The sequence below is a fragment of the Sciurus vulgaris genome (genome assembly GCF_902686455.1).
Source record: "Sciurus vulgaris genome assembly, chromosome: 3".
In the NCBI taxonomy this organism is placed as follows: Eukaryota; Metazoa; Chordata; class Mammalia; order Rodentia; family Sciuridae; genus Sciurus; species Sciurus vulgaris.
Genome location: NC_136463.1, coordinates 132,498,358 through 132,521,516, shown reverse-complemented (window position 1 = coordinate 132,521,516; position 23,159 = coordinate 132,498,358). Strand labels below are relative to the sequence as shown.

Genomic DNA, 23,159 nt, shown 5'->3' with positions numbered 1-23,159 from the left:
ATAAGAGGACGTCAATAACATTCACTGCAGAATAGTAGAATCTGCTTTTTGAAGTTTGATATTTTAGTTGTCATATTAGTCTCTGTTTAAAATTTGTATTCTAAGCTGAGATCAAGTGTTTTTTAATGTTTTCCAAGGACATTTTTCAGCCAGAGGATTTAAAGTAGGAATTGTTTTAAAAATATATTACCTTTTTAACAATATAAGCAGCTTTTTCATTTAAAATATATTAGTTTGAAGACTTTAATAAATTTGCCTTGACAGTTATCCCTCTATGTATAAACTGTACTTATTTCATAGAAATTGTTATATACCATAGTATGATGTCCTTAGCACTCTAAAGATTATGGTAAAAATTGTATAAAGTATAGTTCAGTCCAATTTGGTTTTTCATTTATGAAGAATAAAAACTTTTTTACCTATTTACAGAGTTATTTACCAGGCAAGGATTGCAAACATTTTCTTACATATAGTTGTTTAAAAAGAAATATAACAATTATAAAGCATAAGCTAGCTTTTTTTTTTTTATAAGATTAGAAGTTAGGATTTCAAATATCAGATCATGAAAGTAGTCCCCTCCCCACATACTTTATGACATAATAACATTTTTCATTGTAATTTACATATAGGCCTTAAAAATTGTTTTAGAGTATTATAGTTATACATAGCATTTGGATACATATAGTCTTAAAATCCAACATGAAAGTAGATAATTTTATAAATTACTTAGGACAGATCATTCTGTCTTACACAATTTTTTTTTTTTTTTTAACTAGGGATTGAACCCAAGAGCACTTAACCACTGAGCCACATCCCCAGCCCTTTTTTGTTTTATTTATAAACAGGGTCTTGCTAAGTTTCTTAAGACCTCCCTTGCTGAGTTGCTGAGGCTGGCTTTGAACTCGTGATCCTCCTGTTTTAGCATCCTGAAAAATCCTGAACTGCTGGGGATTACACGTGTGTACCACTGTGCTCAGTTTACACAACTTTTGAAATTAGCTAAAGATAATTAATGTCATTTGTTAAGTGGGAAAAATCAAAATTGTTCTCTTTTTATCTTGGTATAAAATGCCTTTAAGTGGTTATGGAATTCACTTTAATATTCAGTATTTTACAATTAAATTCTTTTTAAAAAAAATTTAGGACAAGTTCATTGTTTCCTACTTCTTTATTATGTTCTGTAAAAAATACTGTGGCATGATAAGCGTGTTCATGAGATTTTCATAACCGTTTGGGAAATATTGCTTTAGAGAGTTACCATAGACCAGTCTAAGGAAATGCTGGATACTTTTGGAAAATTTACTCTTTAAAATACTTCTTGAGAAATAAAAGTGCTGTTAATGGTTCTGAGAACAGCAGGTAAGGAATTGTTTGGTTTTTAAGGTTTGCCTTCAAGCTAGAATATGTGTTCCTATAAATTAAGTACTTAATTAAAATAGGTCATTTTGTTAATAAATATTTGAAAGTCTTTCAGAGGATAATAAAGAACTAAGCATATTTTTTGGATCTAATTCACAGCATTATTTCTTATTCATTAGTCATTTCTCGGAAGACTTTCCGAGCTTTCTCTATAGTTATGGAAAATGTTTCTTTAGAATTTTCAGCAATTATGGCATTTGTTCTTTTATTTAGAGTCATTGGATGAAAAGGGATTATACATAATATGTTCACCTAAATATGATTAAGGGGGACTTATTTTCTAATTTTGGTTTTAATTTTACTGATAATTGCTCTTTGAGACTGGTCCTTAACAAAAACTCTTAATTGTGTTTCTTTGGTTTGTTCCTTTTACATTCTGGGTATATGGTGTGGGGATAAACCTCAGGACTCAGGCTTGCCAGAAATGCACTTGACCTTTAAGCTACATTTCCAACCTCTTCCCCTCCCCTCCTCTGCTTGCCCTTTTTGCCAAGTTATAAAACCCATAAGATAAAAATGACCCTCTAATAAACTATCATACACATTTTTTTCCTATTAGTGATCTCTTCATTGAGTGTAACAGAAAGGAATATAGGAAGTCTTACCACTATTTTGTAATTTAAGAAGCTTTAATAAAACAATTTAGAGAAAATCAGGGAAGCATTGAATTCCTAATCTTTTACTGCATCTACTCTGAAGTGTGTCAAGTTTTCTGTTTTCTTCATGTTGATTATTTGCTTTATAATTTTTTTGTGTGCTTTTCCAACTTCCAGAAATCTCCTTCTCTACCTACTTTCCTTTGAGCATTCCAGTTTTACTTCAGGCCTACAAACTGCTCTCTTCCCCCATGATGGTTTTTATTTTTGCTTCAGTATTTGAGTTCGCTCTTTTTGTGAAATTTCACCCCTCTGAGATGTCGAAGTGAAGTTGAAGGAATGGTCTGCTTGTTCAGACCTGGTTTATAGCCTGCCTTGGGGCAAGTGGTATCTTTCCCCAAGGTTGGAGGACTTGTAAACAGTGCCACCATTCCCTGGAGGAGGGGTTCTCCTCCTCCTGACTCTCTTGGGGTAGTTCTTACGTGTGCAGCATCTGCATGGAGTAAGATATTTTCCTGCTGTTGCCCAGTTCTTACTGACTTTTCCCTTCTTTTTTTTTTTCCCCCTAAAACAGTATTCTTTTTTTTTTTTTTTTTTTTGGTTTAAAATAGTTTATTGAAATTTTAAAAATAAAACCATGTGCTTGTATAAGACAAAACACAAGCAAATAGTGTCTTCTTAGTGTCCCAAAATTTCTAGACTGTTTTTTGCCCACTGGCAGCTGTCAGTTTAACACAGGCAAGGTGTTACATTCATAGGAACTATCTAACATCAGAGGCCATCCTTTGGGTCAGCAAAATCCTAAGCATCCCAACAGTCTCCAAAGGGGTAGTTTCCAAAACCTTAAGTTTTCAGTCTTGAGGTTAACTCAGAATCTCTGTGAAGGGGCCCTGCCCCTAGCTGGGCTTGCAGAGCTCTCAAGCTTTATTTAAGGATCACACATTGATGAACGTCTTAAAATCCCATCACTATGCTGTGGAGCTGCCTGCGAGAATCAGGGGCCTGCAGGTGGGTAGATACCCAAAAGCGCCTTCCCAACACTGAACTGCAGCCTTGGCGGAATGCGCCAGGTGTGCCGAATGAACCCATGCCTACTACCAACCCGACCACAGAACAAAGAGCTAAAAGAGTACTTCTAATAAAATAGAAACTGTATTGCCAGCTTCCTCTGCCCCTTTTCCTCACGCTCACCCTCTTAAGGATGAGATTGTTGTAGTGGAAACTGGGGTGTTTCATCACAGTGGTAGTTGCCCAGATTGTTCATTTGCAATGACTACATTTTGAATCTGCTTCTTGCTCAGATCATCCCTTTTGTCATATACATTATTTAACTTCGAGGTGCTTTTGGTGCTGGTGCAGTTCTGTATATGGACATGTCAGCTCTACTGTTTTCACCTAGAATAACCATTTGTGAATTTTATAAGAATATGAATTCTATAAAATGTTGTACAAGATGGAGAAAATGCTCTTTAAGTAGCTCTTCTTAATTGTGATCTTCACTTGTTTAGATCTGTTTTGCATAGGTAAAATATCATAACAGGCATAATTTTATTCAACTATTTCCTTTAAAAATATTTTCATTAAAGGATATTATAGTCTTAACTCTATATTATGCCATAAAAGAAAGCAGATCTGTACTATTTACATTTAAATTGATTTTAGGAAAAAGAACTTTTGAGAATAATATTCAGATGGAGATAAACTTTTAATGGCATATTTTCCTTTGGTTCATTAAACTTGAAACCTGCATATCAATGGTATAAATGCATTTTGGAACTACAAAATGTAGGGGGAAAAACACGACAAGGTTAACCAGAGTGGGTGGAAAGGTATAGAGTACTCCTCCCTGGGTAAGACAGGTGGTATATTGGAGAATGACTCAAATGTAAATGATGACAACTCATTAGAATTATGCCCTCTTGGAGCTGAAAGACACATCATAGATCATTTCTTGTAGTTGCCTTCTTTATCAGACTGGATTATAAACCTGCAGTGGTAGATTCCCTTAGGCTGTCTTCTGTAAAAGTAGTGAATTTGTGGAGAGCTCAGGCACCAACCTGGAATGATTGGCTTCTAAGTCAGTATCTTTCCAACTATAAAATAATGGCATTTAACCCAAAAAAGGGATTTGACAGTCATTTGTGCTATTCCAGTAAAGCCTTGTCCCCCTGTACTGTTACGACCAGAGGAGTAAAAACTATAGGATATTTTCAACAAAGGCTTTAGAAACAAACCAGAAAACCTGCATCTACTTCTTTTTGTGAATGCATTAGACAGCTGTCTGTGGAATATTACAGAGAAGAGAATGAAGTGCTCATCTTTGATAGAAACTTATTCATCTTTATATTTTCAGCACTAAAACACACAGCTTTTATACATCTATTGAATCAATTTAACTTCCACTAAGTAATGATTGTTGAACAAATGAATAACACATCGTTAAAAGTTATAAGAGGCATGATAGTGGGAATTTTCGAAAGAGAGACTTTTGTCAGTACTTAAATAGAATATTGTGCCAAGTGAGGCAAAGAGAAGAACATAAAGACCATCTATTATATTTTCACATTTTCTGTTCATTTGTCTTCAAGAGAGAGTGGGAGGAAGGATTATCTTTTCAGATGTGAACTGAAATTTTTAGCAAGTAGTTTATTTCCTCACAGAGTAGACATATTTCTTGGTTTCATTATTAGTATGTTTCTAGTTAGCAGATCGCTAAACTTTTTTGGAGAAAGGAAAAGGTCCTTCCTGGGATCTGATTGTGTTTAATCTTCCTGGTGTGAAAGTCTATGTGTGACCCCCAGTCTCTTGACAGATTGAATGGTTCCTGTGGGCTAACTCCACTTAGTGTTCCATATATAACACTATGCCAGTCTCAAATAAAACAGAGGCCTCTGTGACAAGTTTTCCACTAAGTGAAATCCATTTCGGTGTTCTTTGAATTCTAAAATGTTTATTTTAAATTGGTTCCCGTTAATACATAAGTAAGTAGTGAATTTGAGATATGGCAAACTCCTCATACTAGAGATAACATGAAATTGCCATGCAAAATAAGCATAATACAGTTTGCTATTATTAAACTAACCAAAATGTAATTTGGTGTTCTTCTATTTCTTTTATTTTTTTAATGGGAAAGAGCACATGATCCCCCTCAGCTTTCCTGTGTCCTCCGGTTTTTCCTTGCTCTTTCTCTAACCTCCTCGCCTGGTGCCTCAGAAGAGTTGCCATTTCTTCAGCTTGAGGTTGAGATCTCAGCCTGTCTTGTTCTGTCAGCTGTTTCCCTCTCATCTTGATTCTTTTCTGTTTTTAGTTTTTTAATATAGTGTTTGATATATATATATATATATATATATTTTAAATGTACATAGCATAATACACGAAGCTTAATAATAAAGCATCACTTGGTACCTACCACCCAGCACAAGAACCCAAATATTAATGCTCTGAAACAAAGCAGTGAGCCCTCCTGGTCCCACTCACCTACCTTAGCACCTGAGGCAAACTTGAACTTGGGTCTGTCCATCTTTCTTCGTATTCTCTGTGTGCATTTTAAAAGACATACCTGTGAGAAACAGAACTCCACTCCAAGAAAAAGAACTGCGCTAGAAGAAAGTGACGTTCTTTTAATGTTTGGTTATGTCTGTAGTTGTAATTTATGAATATTATTTATTCCTAAATAATATATTTAGTTTTCCTTATTTTTGAGCTTTATACAAAGGCCTTCCAGTTTTAGTCTTCACTGGTTTGCTACTTCCCACTCATTGTTATTTTCTAAGATTCATGCATATTTTTGCAGATGTGGCAGATTAATTTTCACTGCTGGATGATATTCCATTGTGAATAAAAATTATTTACTTACTCTTCTGGTGGTGGTCATTGGTACTGTTTTCATCCTTGCCATCATGTATGATGTTACTGCAAACATAATAGTAATGTCTCCTAATAAATATGTTCCAGATTTTCTGTTTACTGAATATCCCAGGAATAGGTTACCGAAATGTTCGCTTTACACGATAATGCCAAATTGTGTCTAAAGAGGCTTTCTAATTTGTATTTCCACTTGAGTGTAAAGGAATTCTTTCTGCTCCATAGCCTTGCTAACACTTGATATTGGAAGTCTTAAAGTTTAACAGGTCCTTTATGGTCTTTTTACAAATTGTGCTTGGCTATCACTGTTGTTCTAGACTATCTCATAAGACCAGTTGGGAATGTTCCCTTCATTTCTGTGGTCTAGAAGCATTTAAGATTAAAGTGATCTGTTCTTTTCTTTAAAACTCCATTTTAAACTAGGCCTGAAATTTTCTTATGGGGAAAGGTACACTTTTATTCATTGTTGGCAGGACTGCAAATTAGTATAGCTTCTTTGAAAGAGAGTATGGAGAGTCCTCACAAAGGTAGGAATGGAACCACAATGTGACCCAGCTATACTGTTCCTTAGTATTTACTCAGAACTAAAATCAGCATACTGTAGCAATACAGCCACTTCAGTGTTTATAGCTGCACAATTCATAATAGCCAAATTGTGGAATCTGCCCAGATGCCTGTCAGTAGATGAATGGATTAAGAAAATGTGCCATATATAAATGGAATTTTACTCAGTCATATGACATTCACCAGTAAATGAATGGAAGTAGAGAATATTGTGCTAAGGGAAATAAGCCAAACTCAGAAAATCAAGGATTGAGCTGGGTGTAGTGCATGCCTGTGATCTCAGCAGTTTGGGAGGCTGAGGCAGGAGAATTGCAAATTCAAAACCAGCCTTTGAAATTTAGTGAGACCCTGAGCAACTTAGTGAGTATCAAAATAAAAAATTAAAAAAGGGCTGGAGATGTGGCTCAGTGGGTAAGTATCCTGGGTTTAATCCCTCGTACCAGAAAAAGAAAGAAAATCAAGGGTCAAATATTTTCTGTCATATGGAAGCTAGTGGGAAATAGGAAAAGAAGGTGGGGGCGGAAGGAAGAGGGTGAGATATAAAGGTATGGGAAAGATGGAAGTAGAAGGAGAGCAAGAGGGGGAGGGGGAGGGATTGGAAAGGAAGGAAATGCATAATGAATTTAACAAAATCATGTTTTGTGCATTTATAAATATACCACAGGGAAATTTCACCTTTATGTATACGTAGAAAGCATCAATCAAAAATAAATAAATGAACTCAAAGAAGATCAGTAGAGAAGAGGAAGGAGAATAGGGAAAGAGGGGGGGAAGGGAATGGGAACTAAAATGGAGTAAATAAAATCCCATGCCTGTATGATTTTGTCAAGGGAATCCAATGACTGTATAACTGTGATGCTCTGATAAAAAAAAATTGTGATTGTTTTAGCAGATATCTATAATTTTTGAATTGTTAAACACTATTGCATTAACTAAATATATATTGTCATGTTGAAACAATATTGCATATAACCTAATTCTTCTTCCTCATTATTTTCATAGACTTTAATAATGGTTTACTGAACGTTTCTTTTCTTTTTCTCTGTAGGTTATTTTAGTTTCTGCCAATAAATTGACTCGTTATATAGAACCATGCCAATTAACAGAAGATTTTGGTGGGAGTCTCACCTATGATCACATGGACTGGTTAAATAAGAGGCTGGTTGGTATATTACAATGAGATAAAATCTTAATGGCATATAAATAAGACATTTTTGATAACTTCATTGTTTTAATCAACTAAAATGTAAATTAGTTTTCTTTTTGCAAAAATGGAGAGATACATTGCATACCATAGTGTTTGAGGATAAATATTCTGGAATCAAACTGACTTGATTCGAATCCTCATGCCAGTTGCTGTGTATATGACCTTCAGCAGTGCATTTACTCTCTCCATGCCTTAGTTTCACATCTCAAATTTGGTAGATAATAATAGAATAGAATTGCCTCATGAGACTATGAGTAAGGCAAAATGAATATACCTACACTAAAGCATTTAAAACAGCACCCAACATGATGTAATAACACTGTTTAGCTATTACTGTTGCCATTAGTAACATCAATAAAAGTTATAAATCTTTTAAGTAGAATAACAGAATAACATCTATAGAGGTAATCTGGTTGATATACCATTTTCAGAGAATATTTAAACATCAATTTGAGTTACCAGCTTGAGGAGCTGGTAACAGTAAACATTTGACAGAATAAACTTTTCATTTCTGAAAAGTGTTTTCTTTATCCAGACTTGTGAAATCTGCTGCTGTGTTTAATATGACTTTGTTTTATTGAGTTACTGAGACAACAATCTTCAAATTAGATTGTGATAATTTTACTGGAGAATAATGAACTTTTGGTTATCTCTGAATGGATAATCATTTGTTTCTACTGTATTTGAATAGTGATGTCAGACAAATGTTCATCTACTTTATTACATAGGTTTGAAAAGATTTGCCCAAATCCCTTTTTAGAAATATCTGAAGAAATCATGTTAGAATTATAACGAATTTATTTTCATGTTACATGCTTGTCTGTAAACCTCTAAATGTGTAACTGTGAATTATTGATAGAATAAGATGAAGAAACATCTGACTAGAATAAAAGCACTTGGACTGGTTTAAGTAACATAGAGTTAAGAAATTTGGTATTACAGATTTTCTCAAAGAAACACAAGGATAAAAATAAACTTGTCTCGATGAGGGATAAGAATAATTTCTTAATGTTCCTTTTAAAATGTCCCTTTCGCATTGACACCGTTCACTGCTTTAGGATGTAGTTTTGTCTTCTGTGCATTCTTGTGCTCTGGTGCTTGAATTGACCGGATTTCCTGGGAAGGAAAGGGAATCTTGGCTAATTCTTCTGCTCCTAATTGAAAATTCTACACATAATAATTTTTAGAACCATTCTTAGTATATTAAATATAATTTCATATTGTAGGTTTTTGAGAAGTTTACAAAGGAATCTACATCATTGTTGGATGAACTTGCTTTGATTAACAATGGAAGTGATAAAGCAAACCAGCAAGAGAAAGAAAGGTAGGTGGCTGGTGGTATGTAATTATATTCTTGCCAAGCTATGATTTATCAGTTAAAAGATATCTGTATTGTTAGGGCAAGTTAAAAGAACTATGACAAACAAATTTTCAGTCGACCAAAATTGACATCCATACATATTTATGAGAATTTGCTTTATATGTAAAACATACCCATTTGAATCAGAGTTTCTTTACAAAAGCCATTTCTTTTTTTTGTGAATAGTAAATGATTCTTTTTTTGTGTGTGAATAGTAAATGATTCTTTTTCTGACACTGTAGAAAATAATAAGTTACAAGAACATATTTTTGAGACAATTTTCTACCATTTTTTAGTTCTAGTTTTTCCCTATAAAGAATATGAAAAATAGTTGTAGTTTGAAATATTATAATTTTATTTAAATACATCAGTGTTAAAATGCCTAAATTATAAGAACCTCCTCCAGCCTTGTAAAATATGTAATTTTTTGAAAATATGAGTTTAACTTAGGGAACTTAGTACTTTATAATAATTGTTAAAGTAATAATTAAGTTCTGTTATTTAATATAACTACCTAGATTTATCATTTTAACAGTTTGAAAAATTTATCATTGAACTTTACAACCTTGGCAGTATTCGTTTTGCTTTTGATAGGTCGATTTCCTCTCTCCCCAGATGAAAAGCACTTAAGGAAGCAAATAACAGCTTCCAGTCTCTTGATTATTACTGTCACTGGAATAGTAATTTTTCATTAGAAAATTTTTTTTTCTTTCATTTTTTAAGAATTTGTTCTTTTTAGGTGTTCATGACAGTGGAGTGTATTTTGACATACTTACATGGAGTATAACTTATTCTAATTAGGATCTCATTCTTGTGGTTATACTTGATGTGGAGTTTCACTGGTCCTATGTTCATATATGAACATATCTGCTGTCATTCTTATTTCCATCCACTCTCCCTTCCCTTCATTTCCCTTTGTCTATTCCAGTGAACTTCTATTCCCCTCCCCTCTTCTAATGAACTACTACCGCTCCACACACCTTATTGTGTGTTTGCATTTGCATATCAGAGAGAACATTTGGCCTTTGGTTTTGAGGGATTGGCTTATTTACTTAGCATGATAGTCTCCAACTCCATCTCTTTACCAACAAAAGCTATAAAGTCGTTCTTTTTTATGACTAATATTACATTGTGTATATATACCACATTTTCTTTATCCATTCATCTGTTGAAGGGCATCTAGGTTGTTTCCATAGCTTAGCTGTTGTGAATCAAGCTGCTATAAACATTGATGTGGCTGTGTCACTATAGTATGCTGATTTTAAGTCCTTTGGGTACAAACTGAGGAGTGGGATAACTGGGTCAAATGGTGGTTTCATTCCAAGTTTTCTGAGGAATCTTCACATTGCTTTCCATAGTGGTCATACCAATTTGCATTTCTTTCTTTCTTTTCTTTTCTTTTTTTTTTTTTAATTAACCATGCAACTATCTGTAATTTAATGACAACTTGCATACTGTTTTAAGCCATTTGAGCCGGTCTTGCTAGATACAGAGAAAAGCCTTCCAAATGCTACAATGTTTACAACTACTAGGGACATGCATTGCCATGTTTTAAAATGTCCTGATAAGATTTATTTACAATAAGTAATCAATGGATGACTTATTGTTACCAGTGACCTGGGGAAGGAATCATTTTATCTTATGGACAAAAATGAAGAAAGCAGATAAACTGTAAACCAGCACATAAAAACTATAGTCCATCAGCCAAATTCCACTTCCAAACTGTTTTTGTACATCCATCAAGACAAAAATGGTTTCACATTTTAAATAGTTGAAAAAAACATACAGATAATATTTTTTGATACATGGAATTATATGAATTCAAATTTCAGTTTCGAGAAATGAAGTTACATTGAAATACCACTGTGCCCACTTGCCTGGGGATGATATTCAAAGCCTAACATATTTATTGTCTAACCTTTGTAAAAGATACGTAAGTTTCAACCTTGATGCCTAATAGAAGCACTTGGGAAACTTGCAGAACTATGGATATCAGAATCTACCCAGACCATCAAATAGAATAGAGTTAGTGATTATAGAACTCTAAGTAATGTGACCAGTTTGCATTTCTGCTAGCATTGTATGAGTGTACCTTTTTCCCCACATCCTCCCCAACATTTATTGTTGCTTTTATTCTTGATAATTGCCATTCTGAGAGTGAAATGAAATCTCAGGGTAGTTTTGATTTGCATTTCTCTAATTGCTAGAGATGTTGAACATTTTTTTCAAATATTTGTTGACTGACTGTATTTCTTCTGTGAAGTGTCTGTTCAGTTTCTTTGCTCATTATTTGATTGGGTTATTTGGTTTTTTGGTGTTAAGTTCTTTGAGTTTGTTATATATCCTGGAGATTAATGCTCTTTCTGAGGTACAGGTGGCAGAGATTTTTTTCCTATTCTGTAGGCTCTCCCTTCATCCTCTTGATTGTTTCCTTGCTGAGAAAAAGCTTTTTAGTTTGATACCATCTCATGTATTGATTTTTGATATATATTCTTATGCTTTAGAAGTATTGTTGAGGAAGTCTGTTTCTTAGCTGACGTGATGGAAACTTGGGCCTATATACTTCTAGTAGGGACAGGGTCTCTTGTCTAATGCCTCAGTCTTTGATCCACTTTGAGTTTTGTGCAGGGTGAGAGATAGGGGTTAAATTTCATTCAGTTACATATGGATTTCTAGTTTCCCCAGCACCATTTATTGAAGAGGCTATCTTTTCTCCAATGTATGTTTCTGGTACCTTTGTCTATTATGAGATAACTGTAGGTATGTGGCTTTGTCTCTGTCTTCAGTTCTGTACCATTGGCCCTCATTTCTGTTTTGGTGCCAATATCTTGCCATTTTTGTTACTATAGCTCTGTAGTATAATTTAAAGTCTGGTATTGTGATGCCTCCTGCTTCAGTTTTCTCATTAAGAATTGCTTTGGCTATTCTGGTCTCTTATTTTTTTCCAAATTAATTTTGCAACTGCTTCTTCTATTTCTATGAAGAATGTCATTGGAATTTTAATAGGAATTGCACTAAGTCTGTAGGGCGCTTTTGGTAGTATGACCATTTTGGCAATAATAATTCTGCCTATCCAAGAATATGGAAGATCTTTCCATCTTTTAAGATCTTCAATTTCTTTCTTTAGTGTTTTGTAGTTTTCATTGTAGTGGTCTTTTGCCTCTTATGTGAATTTCCAAGGTTTGTTTTTTGTTGTTGTTGTTGTTGTTTTTTAAGGCTATTATGAATGGGATAGTTTTCTTAATTTCTCTTTCAGCTGATTCATCATTGGTGTATAGGAATACAATTAATTTATGGGTGTTAATTTTATATCCTGCTACTTTGCTAAATTCATTTATGAGTTCTAGAAGTTTTCTAGTGGAGTTTTTTGGGTCTTCTAAATATAGGATCATGTCATTGGCAAATAGGGATAATTTGAGCTCTTCTTTTCCTGTTTGTACATATCCCTTGAATTTTTTTCTTTTGCCTAATTGTTCTGGCTAGAGTGTCAAGGACCTTGTTGAATAGGAGTGATGACAGAGGGCATCCCTGTCTTGTTCTGTTTTTGTAGGGAATACTTTCAATTTTTCTGGAAAATTCACTCAATTTAGAATAATGTTGGCCTTGGATTTAGCTGTATATATAGCTAAACCCAATTACAGTGTTGAGTATGTTCGTACTATCCATAGTTTTTCTAGTGTTTTGAACATGAATGAATGCTCTGTTTTCTCAAATGCTTTTTTCTGCATCTATGGAGATAATCTGTGATTCTTATCTTACATTTTCAGCCCTTAAGTAAGTAAGCTTTTGATTGGAGGATAGCTGCGTACACTTTTAATGTTAAAATTCTGGGTTTATCTTTAAGTCTATTGATGTGATGAATTACATTTATTTTATTAGGAAATTTGAAGGAATCAGCAGAGATCCTTGTGTAGCTCCTTTGCTTATAACCTGGAATATACAGTGGAACCTTGATAAAAGTACATCTTGTTATCCTGTGAATCCAAATGTAGTCACATTTTAATTACCTGAAATAATAAGGGCAGAGAGATATAAGAGGATCATAATTTTAAAACCGAATTTCAATTAAAAGTCAAAATGTGAATACAAATAGTTTGAATGTAAATCTAGTTAAAGTTATCATAGACAGTTACTACCCTTAGATGCCATATAAGAACATAAATGTTTAGGTAAATGATTGTATGTGTATGTATATTACACACACACATGTACTATAGTTTAGGTATTGAAAATGTCACACAAGGTGCTTGATTAAAAATTAACCAAATATTGTTGCTTTTTAATTATTCAGCCAGAGGAAATTTAATACATCTTAGTTATTTTTCTCAGAAAAGACATTTGAATAGGGTATCTGTAGAAAATGAGTCCATGATCAGAGAGGTTAATGCTGCCAATTATATTTTCCTCCCTAAAAATGACTAAACATTACAGATCAAGCTTCTGAGGAAGCACTGTAGCAAAGAAACCTGTTCTTTGCTTTCTTAAAACCATAGAGTGATGGAATGCCTTTTGCTTTACCTCATAATATCTTGTTCAGTGTTTTGAGAAAGACTTTGGGAAATGCTGGTTTAAATATCTACATGAAGTATTTTAAATAAAATATTGTATTAACCATTCCCTCCTCAATGAACTGAAGTGTTATTGCTGTTTCTTTTAGACCCAGATAATAAAGTTATTCTGTTAGAAATTTTCATCAACTTCCTCTATGTTAATCTTCAGGAAGCGTCTAGGCTTCACAAGAGGGGAGGTCCTAGATCAGTTGACAGAAGTGAAGGGTTTAGCTCAGGACTGAACAATTACAGCATATAGTAGCATGGTCCCTATCTTTTCTCAAACTTCTTTTTCTCATATGTGTTTAAGAAAATAAAGGCAGAAGCCCAGCTGTACAAGAAAAATAATTGGAATAGGGACGAGAATATAATTGCCAGGATACACACACACACACAGAAACACACACATACACCCACATACACTATCGGAGTTGTATCAGAAATATGTAGAGCTATGAAAAGGTGCTATAGATAAGTAAACTTTTTTATTTTCCCCAGTACTGAGGATTGAACCCAGGGCCTTATACATGCTAGGCAAGTGCTCTACCCCTGAGCTACATTTTCAGCCCTTAGGTAAGTAAGCTTTTGATTGGAGGATAGCTGCATACACTTTTAATGTTAAAATTCTGGGTTTCTATATAATCAGAGGTTTCATTTTGAAACTAATGTTCAGTGGATTAACATGATAATGCATTCTTTTGATATATGTTAAATAATGCTATAATTCTTAACAATTTACTATATTTCTAATTAGTATAATTTTATGGTTTTAAAATTTTATGATTTATCATATTGGTATTTCTCTGGCTGTGAGTATTTAATTTTTTCTAATACACTTCCCCATGTTTAAGAGAGATTGGCACAGTGGAGATGGCCTGTTTCAGGCTTGCATACTTATGTACCTATTTTGATATTACATGTAAAGGGATCTCTTAAGTTATATGGAAATGCTATAGGTTTTTAAAAAATTGCTTTCTTGGTGTTTTCCAGGTCTGTGGATTTAAACTTTCTTCCATCAGTTGATCCTGAAACAGTTCTTCAGACAGGTAAGATGAAAAACATATTAGTGAGACTAATTCAATAAGCCATTTGTTCATTAAGTAAACATTGTCAGCATCTATGCGGTACATGTTGTAGGAATTTGAAGGGAAATTTTTGAAACTGCTCTTTGGTTTAATTTAGCAATACTGTGTTATTATATTGTATAATATTTTTAAAATTAATAATGATAAATTATCTCCCTCTTGAAATGTTGAGATTTACTTCTTGTTTTGCAGTACCGAGATGAAACTTTCTCTTTCATTACATGGCTGTGATAATTGTTGAATATTCACCTTGTACCGGGCATTTTCATGTTTCATTCTCCCAACAACCTTCTGAGATAGACAAACAAACAAACAAACAGAAAGCTTAAGAAACAGGTCTAAATTACAGAGCCACTAAACCCTTAGCAATCTGCAGTGACCTTGCGCAGTGAGTGCTCTGTGGTGCTTGATATGTGTGTTCTAGCCCATAGATCCATAGTTGTTATGTCACACATTCCAGGAAAACAAATTGGAATTCTTTCCAATGGAAATACTACAATTTTATTTCTATCCATTTTTTGCAATAATAGCTCATAATTCTAATCTGACTGTGGGACAGGCACAGTTCTGAGCACTTTACACATGTTAACTCATTTATTCTTTAATACAACTCTGTGAAATCAGTACTGTTATCATTCCAGCATTGAAAGGAGGAAACAGAAGCACAAGAAGCTTAAGTAATTTTTGCAGGTTATCAAGCCAGTAAATGCTAGAGTTGGAACCTGAACCCAGACAGTGTGCTTTCAAAATATGTTCTTTGAAATAATGATGTTGTGCTGTTTCTCTAATAGTAATAGTATCCAAAAGGCCAACATTAAGGGTAACAGTTGCCAAAGTAGAAAAAAGTAAATGTATTCTGGTATCACATCTTTGATTTTATGTATGGAAACTTGGGCAAAAAGTTAGATGTGTTTTAAAAGCAGGTGTTTTTCCAATTTTAAGATGTGATGAAGACTGAATAAATTCTGAATATCTGTTATATTAATAACTCAGTTGTCCTCATGTTCAATATGGCATAGATCTTCCTTAAGAGAACAAAGAAATAATGTACCCTCTGAATTATGTTTAAAAGTTAAATAGGTGATCAGTACTACTCTATGTTTGAAATTTAATTCTACATTTATGTTTAATATTTTGAAAACTGCTTATTTTAAAATAGATATTGAATTAAGAAGCTGTTTTTTTTTTTTTTTTTTTTTTTTTTGGTATCAGGGATTAAACCAAGGGGCGCTTAACCACTGAGTCACATCCCCAGCCCTTTTAATATATTTTTTTAGAGACAGAGTCTTATTGAGTTTATTAGGGCCTCACTAAATTGCTGAGACTGGTTTTGAACTTATGAGGCTGACTTTCAGCCTTCCTAGCTACTGAGATTATAGGCATGTGCCACTGTACCTGGCAAATTAAGAAACTTAAAATTTGTATCTTCAAATTAATTTTTAATTTTATATGCCACTAAGTCTTGTTTTATGTGCTATTAACTCTTAAGATAGAGTTAAAAAGTTCAAAATGGAGAGATTTAGAAAATGTTATTTATTTATTTTTTTAGAGGTTGGAAATAGATCCAAACTATGATAAAAACCTCCTTCTGTATATTGAAAGTCATTTAAATTTAAGATATTTTACTGAATAAAGATGGAGAGAATTTAAATATCCCAGTATAGTTTTGGTACCTAAATAACAGAATCGTCTTATCCTGGAAAAATAGTTTTTTAACTTTACTTTTAAAATTGTGTTTATACTTATAGCTTTAGTTGTTACATATTCTGTAATTTCAGTTTCTCATGTATGAGTGAATTTCCTACGTAAACTTGCTATAATTCAATCACATTCAATGCAGTTCTTACAATGGTATGTTTTATGATTCCCAGTTAATATGTCATGGAGATTTTTAGAGATTATTTGTAATGAAAACTTTCTTCATTTATGCTAATCATATATCTGTTTCACTGTCAACTTTTAAGTGTTGTGATTGAGATATTAACAGGGATTGATACTGAATCTTATATTGCTTGGAATAATACAGAAATCCCAGACTATAATTTTGCACTGCAGGAAAACATGATTGATTGGCATAGTATCCTGAGTAATAAATCCACCAATAATAAGAATGTGATAGATAAAATAGAAATTATTTATCACCATATATATGCTATACTATATTTTCTGTTACATAGCATATATCTATAGCATATGTGTTTATGATATTATAGGGCATTTTAGTATACATTCTAGTGTGTATATATATATGTATTTATATGCACATATGCAGTTTTTCTGTTTATTATGATATCAAGTTTTTCATTGCATTTTACCCTTTATGACCTAGAAAGTAGATAGATGGATAATTTTTAAAAACAAATTGTATTTCTTTATGGGTATTAATTACAAGTATCTTTCATTTGTAAAGGGCATGAATTATTATCCGAATTACAGCAGCGTCGATTTAATGGCTCTGATGGAGGGGTCTCATGGTCTCCTATGGATGATGAACTGCTTGCACAGCCACAGGTTATGAAATTATTAGATTCACTCCGAGAGCAGTATACTCGCTACCAGGAAGTTTGTAGACAGCGTAGTAAGCGCACCCAATTAGAAGAGATTCAGCAGAAGGTGATGCAGGTATGTACCTGATTAGATTATATCTAACTCTTTAATTCTAAATTTTTTTTCCTGGTAATAATTATTTTGTGACCTTTTGGCGAGGATGTGGGGGCACCGGGGATTGAACTCAGGGGCACTTGACCAATGAGCCACATCCTCAGTCCTATTTTGTATCTTATTTAGAGATAGGGTCTCACTGAGTTGCTTAGTACCTCACTTTTTCTGAGGTTGGCTGGCTTTGAACTCATGATCCTCCTGCCTCTGCCTCCCAAGCTGCTGGAATTACAGGTGTGCAAACATTGTGCCTGACCCATTTTATGACTTTATTTTTTTTACAATATAGAGAACTTTAGACATTTCAAACTGGATTCTAAAACTATTTTTAGTAACATCTCTTTGTATATATCTTTTTGTATATAGTATCTACATTAAAGTTATATTACGTCTTCAGTGATGACATTGAGCATTCAGCTAACTAACAGAATGAACTTCAAAAATAGCTAGTTGAAACATCACAAGTGCTTTCAGTATTCTTGCAATAAATAATATCTGATTATTGGTATTTGATTTATTCTCTTTTGGGGAGTGGTTTACCAGGGATTGAACCCAGGCATGCTTAACCACTGAACCACATTCCCAACCCATTTTTTACTTTTTTATTTTGAGACAGGGTCTTGCTAAGTTGTTTAGGGCCTTGCTAAGTTGCTGAGGCTGGCTTTGCACTTGCGATCCTCCTGCCTCAGTTGTGCCCAGCTGATTTATTCTTAATTTCCAGTAACTTACTAGGTTTTTTTTTGTTGTTGTTGTTAATTTGGTCATTATGATGAGTTTTTTATTCTAGCAAAAAAAAAAAAAAATGTAATGCAAGCAATTCTAATATTAAATGTATTGTTTTTATATAGAAAATATTAAATGTATTTAATTCTTAGGAAATTTTAGTTCCTTTTAAAATTGAATCTTATAAGAAATGTAGGCTAAAATACTAAAAGTCAATACTAAAGGAAGACATTTACATTTTTTAGATTACATTGGATTTTTGTCTATTTTATAATTAAGAAACTAAAATGTTAACATATTTAATTAAAAATTGCAAACTAGAAATGTCCTAATGTTTTATCTGAATTCATTCATTCATTAGGTAAATAGTTATTAAATGCTTATTAAATAGAGAGGATTGTGCTAAATTTTATACAGGACATAAAGGTAAACTTGGTTTTTGCTGTTGATAAGTTTAAGGGGCAAAAGTGAACTGTCACAAGGACATTACTAAAGTGCCATGGACATTGATAGAAGGTATAAATTTATCAGGCTGTGGGCAATCTGGGAAGATTTTAGTGGGGAAAGCAAAACTTGAGCTTGTTTCCAAGAATATGTAAGATTTCACCCTGTAGTGATGGCTTTGAAGAATTTGGGGCTGGGGTTGTGGCTCAGTGGTAGAGCACTTGCCTAGCATGTGTGAGGCACTGGGTTTGATTCTCAGCACTGTATATAAATAAATAAAATAAAGGTCTATTGATAACTAAAAAAAATAAAAAATAAAGATTCAGCATTTTGTGGAGGATAAAGAATAGCATGAGTAAGCAACTTCTTGAAATCCTAAGCCTAGGAAAAAGGGAAGCAGTTGGCACAGGGGGGATTTGATGGCCTGTTCATCAATAGAGCATGGTCAGAAAGGTAGTCTCCATCCTGTACCTTAGACTTGCTCCATCTGACTTATTTCTTTATCCCCTTCTCTTTTGTCACTAATTGAGACAGGGATAATAGCAACTCTTTTAGAAGTCTAGTGTTTGGAAAGAACCCAGTATTCAATTAATAGTAGCTGTATTTATTTTTGTCGAACTAGTTTCTACTCTAGATACCTAATACAGTTGTTAGTGAATTTTTTCTGTAAAGGGACTGATATTTAGGCTTTGTTGATCAGACAGTCTTTGTTGTAGTTACAGCTGCTTAGCTCTGCCATTGTTATGCAAGAACAGACATTTAAGTAAATGAAGGTGCATGGTCTTTCCCTAATAAAACTTTATTCTTAGGAAATTTTAAGCAGGTGGTAGGCCAGAATTGACCTGCTGGCTACAGTTTGCTGACCTTTGAACTAGAGTATCAAGATGTCATAGGCAAAAAGAGTTGAAAGGAAGGAAGGATCATGAAAATGTTGAATTCCATGTAAAAGATTAAGGCTGGATTTCATGGATAACCACATATAAACTGAGGGTTTCTGGGCATACTTTAATTTTATGCAGTTTTTTTCTATATTCTCATTTGTAAACTACAGAATGGTTCCTATTAATCCGAGTAAACTTTGGCTAATTAGTTTGAGATATCTTTGAAAACCACAAAGATGAAATAGCATAAGAGTACAAAACTCAGATTTCAAACCCAGGTTATCTGGGTCTACCCTCTTCTATTTTTAAGCAGCTTCATCTTGGGAAGAATGTTCCATGCCCTAGTTTTCTCTTTAGTCAACAGAGAATAATAACAATAATATCAGTGACACTAAGAGCAATAATAGCTATTTAATAAGACTATTGTGGGATTTAAAGAAGATAGTCTTTATAAAGTGTTTAATGCCTGATACTTTTTCTGGACATTGACTACAGGCAGAGAACATGGGCAATAGGACTTGTCCAGCATTTGAGCTTTGCTAAGTGGAATAAATGAGCATGACATAAAGTCAGGGACATAGGAATTAATGTATGGCAAGCACATTTTTGAAATGATGGGCCAGCTCAACTGGATAAAGAAATTGGAGAAGGGAAATGATGATGGTGATATTTATGATAATAGTAATGGTAATAAGATCTTAATGGTAATAAGATCATTGTTTAAAAGCAAACTTCTATAAAAGCATGAGTTTCATTATGAGGATTATAAAGTCAGTTGGTTGGAACATTAGGATTCATCATGCAGTGTTTTCTTGTACTCTTTTTTTCATAGACGACAACTTAAGGAAAGATTTTTTTTTTTCCCTTGCCAAAATGATAACTTAAATTTAACTGTATAGTAACACATATTGATGATATGCTGAGCACATAGCATGAATGATACCATCTTCAGACTTGCAAATTTGGGAAAATGTAAAAATTTTTTGTTTATATAAAGGTAACCATTAAGTCGAATATCTTTGTTTATGTTAAATCTGTGAAAATTGAATTATTTCAGACTTCTTTGTTTACTGACTCATCACTGAAAACATCATTCAAGAGGAATCCATAGCTCCGACAAACTAGGAGTTAAGTAGTAACATGAGAGTTGTCAGCCACTTATTTCCCACAGTTCAAGGTGGCAGCATCAGACTTCATGTAGTATGCAAGAGGTCTTCGTACTGCTACTGCTGTGGCAGTTAAAGATTATATTTCACATGCGTTTGACTGGGAGACAGTGTCACTTCACTGAAATATGCTATTGTTTCCCCCTTGTTTATTATGGCGGTTATCACCAACACTGCAAATGTTATTTCTAGAATCATCCCTGTGCTCTTCTTCCATGTAGAGAGGAACTGTAGATGCAAAATTAGATACCCTCGGAGTTGCGTAAGTATATTGCTAGAGGCTGTGTTCTCAGACCCCATGTACCCTTTCTGTGGGGCAGATTCTTGACATTTGCTTGACATGTCCTTCTGACTGGTTTGACCTTACATACTTCCAGATATTCTCTCATGCACTCTTTAGAAATCAGCCTGGCCGTGAAAGAATAGTGAATAGTCACATTTTTGGCCTGTGCAAATATTTGTCATGGTAGATTTTAAGAACACATCTCCAAGGTTGTACTTTGCATATAAATGTAACCATTTGAGGGGTTACATTGTTATGGATTGGACACAGAACCATATTTGCACTAAATTAATATTCAGATTGAGCAAGATGTTGTGATTGAAATTAAGTTTTATAAAATAGTTTGGCAAGCTACCATCATTAATGCATTTAAATTGACTTGTTTACTGGGGCATCAACCTCAATTTGCATTATTTTTATTAGAAATAGTCACCCATTTACTGTGTCTACATTACTGATATTGCATACTAAGGGAGATTATTTTCTGCATACATTAAAGCTGTATGTGTACTTGACTGTGTAACAGGATTTTTGTGCCAAGAAGTCTTTGTTTTATTTAAAATTTATTTTTAAGTTTTTTTCTCTCCTAAACTCATTCTGTCTTAGTTCTTTTTGTGCTGTTTTAACAATACCTGAGACTGAGTGATTATAAAGAACAGATTTATTTCTCACACTTCTGAAGGATGGAAAGTCCAAGGTTGAGAGCGTTGTGTCTGTCAGGGCCTTCTTGATGCATTATCAAGCAAAGCATGAATTGTGGAATGAGAGAGAGAAAGAAGACACATGTGGGAGCAAGCCAGCCATATTTGCTTCTGTAACACACCTCTGCCCAAGATAATGGCACTAATCCTTTGTAAGGACAGAACCTTCATTACCTAAATACCTCTTCAAGTTCCCACCTCTCAATACCATTGCATTGGGGATTAAGTTTCCAACACATTCAATCCATAGCATATGCTACCAGTTGTTTTTTCCTTGGTATCATTCCTTATATTAACTTCTTTAGTTTCTGGAGTATTCTAAATTCAAAGTTTACATTTGATGTTATCTTAGGTTTCTAAAAGCTCTACATAACTCATTATTAATTAGTTACAAATCTTAAATGTCTTCATTGTTTTTAGAGTTTAGATAGTTCTAGTAAAATAATTATTTAAAATACCTAAATTCATTTTATCTCAGTGTGTCCATATCTATGCTCATAACATGTAATAATAAATGAGAAATAATTTATTGTCAAAAAGAAAGTGGAAAATTGTTTAAAAATGTTTACATAAGCTTCCTTAAAACTTGCCATTTTTTATTTCCATATTTCCATATTTTAAAGTGTAGATACCATAGTTAGTTCAGGGACTTCCTCGAGAAACCCAGGAATCTAATTGGAAAATGCAGATGTGAGACAAACAGAGAAGAAGGTAGACTACAGAAAACCCGGGAAAAGCAAAGCCTGACAGCTGTTAGTCTGACCTGCCAAGCCGTGTATCTTACATACACTGACTGGTGTAACCCTGTATGGTGGGCATCACTAACGTGATTTTGAAGGTGAGGAACAAGTTTTTGACTAGTGGGAGCAGAGTCAGAATTCAGCATTCAGACTCCTACCTAGTGTTTCTGATACTAAACTGTTCATCTATCTCTCTTGTGAAAGAATGATTATATGACAAGCTAATGGAGAGACATAGGATATTAATACCTTGCCCTGCTGAAGACAGCTCATACAAAAGGTTAAAAAAGAAAAAGTGGAGATGTTGAAGAACAAACAGTCCTTTACATTCTAGAGAGCACCTGAAGATAGCTTGCTGATGAATTTAGCACTCTTAAAATATAGTCAAATCAAGAGAAAGTTCCAGCACTTAGGGCTGGCTGTTCCAGTAAGTCAACAGTTATCCTTTGACTCTTTTTTTTTTTTGAGTTTTATTATTATTTCATTGTCATTGGATGCAAGAAGTTGTCTATCAGAAAGCTGTCATAGGAAAATGATGCAGAATTAGAGAAAATACTGTATATAATTGCTGTCTATTTTTTAATCATATAATTGCTTAGAAATGATGTAGAGTGGAAACACTTTAAATATCTAACAATAGGAATGTAGCAGGTATAACAGTTATTTAAGGTAGCACACTACTTAGCTCCTAATAAGGATTGGTTGAGTGACTGGGTAGTTGGTTGATTAGACAGATAGAGAGGCAGGCAGATAAGCAACTAGATTGGTATTCTTAAAAAAAAGAAGCTCTTGAAATCCCTGAAAATTGTAATAACTGCAGCCACTTGGAAAATCATTTGAGTATGATAGTTTAATGTTAAGTGAAAAAGTACAGGAAGAACTTACTTGTACTCTGAGAACTGACTGTAACATCCAAAT

The 23,159-nt window shown here is 33.7% G+C and overlaps 1 protein-coding gene across 3 annotated transcripts in view; it reads left to right on the top strand.

The window, feature by feature from the left end:
- The window catches only part of SESTD1 (SEC14 and spectrin domain containing 1), a 118,980-nt gene that overhangs the window by 73,027 nt on the left and 22,794 nt on the right, over window positions 1-23,159 (top strand). For all 3 annotated transcript variants that reach the window (XM_079134539.1, XM_079134540.1, XM_079134541.1), the window contains exons 6-9: window positions 7,492-7,605; window positions 8,877-8,974; window positions 14,551-14,606; window positions 17,056-17,267. In XM_079134539.1, coding sequence (XP_078990665.1) covers window positions 7,492-7,605; window positions 8,877-8,974; window positions 14,551-14,606; window positions 17,056-17,267 — 480 coding nt within the window. The remainder of the gene's footprint in view (window positions 1-7,491; window positions 7,606-8,876; window positions 8,975-14,550; window positions 14,607-17,055; window positions 17,268-23,159) is intronic.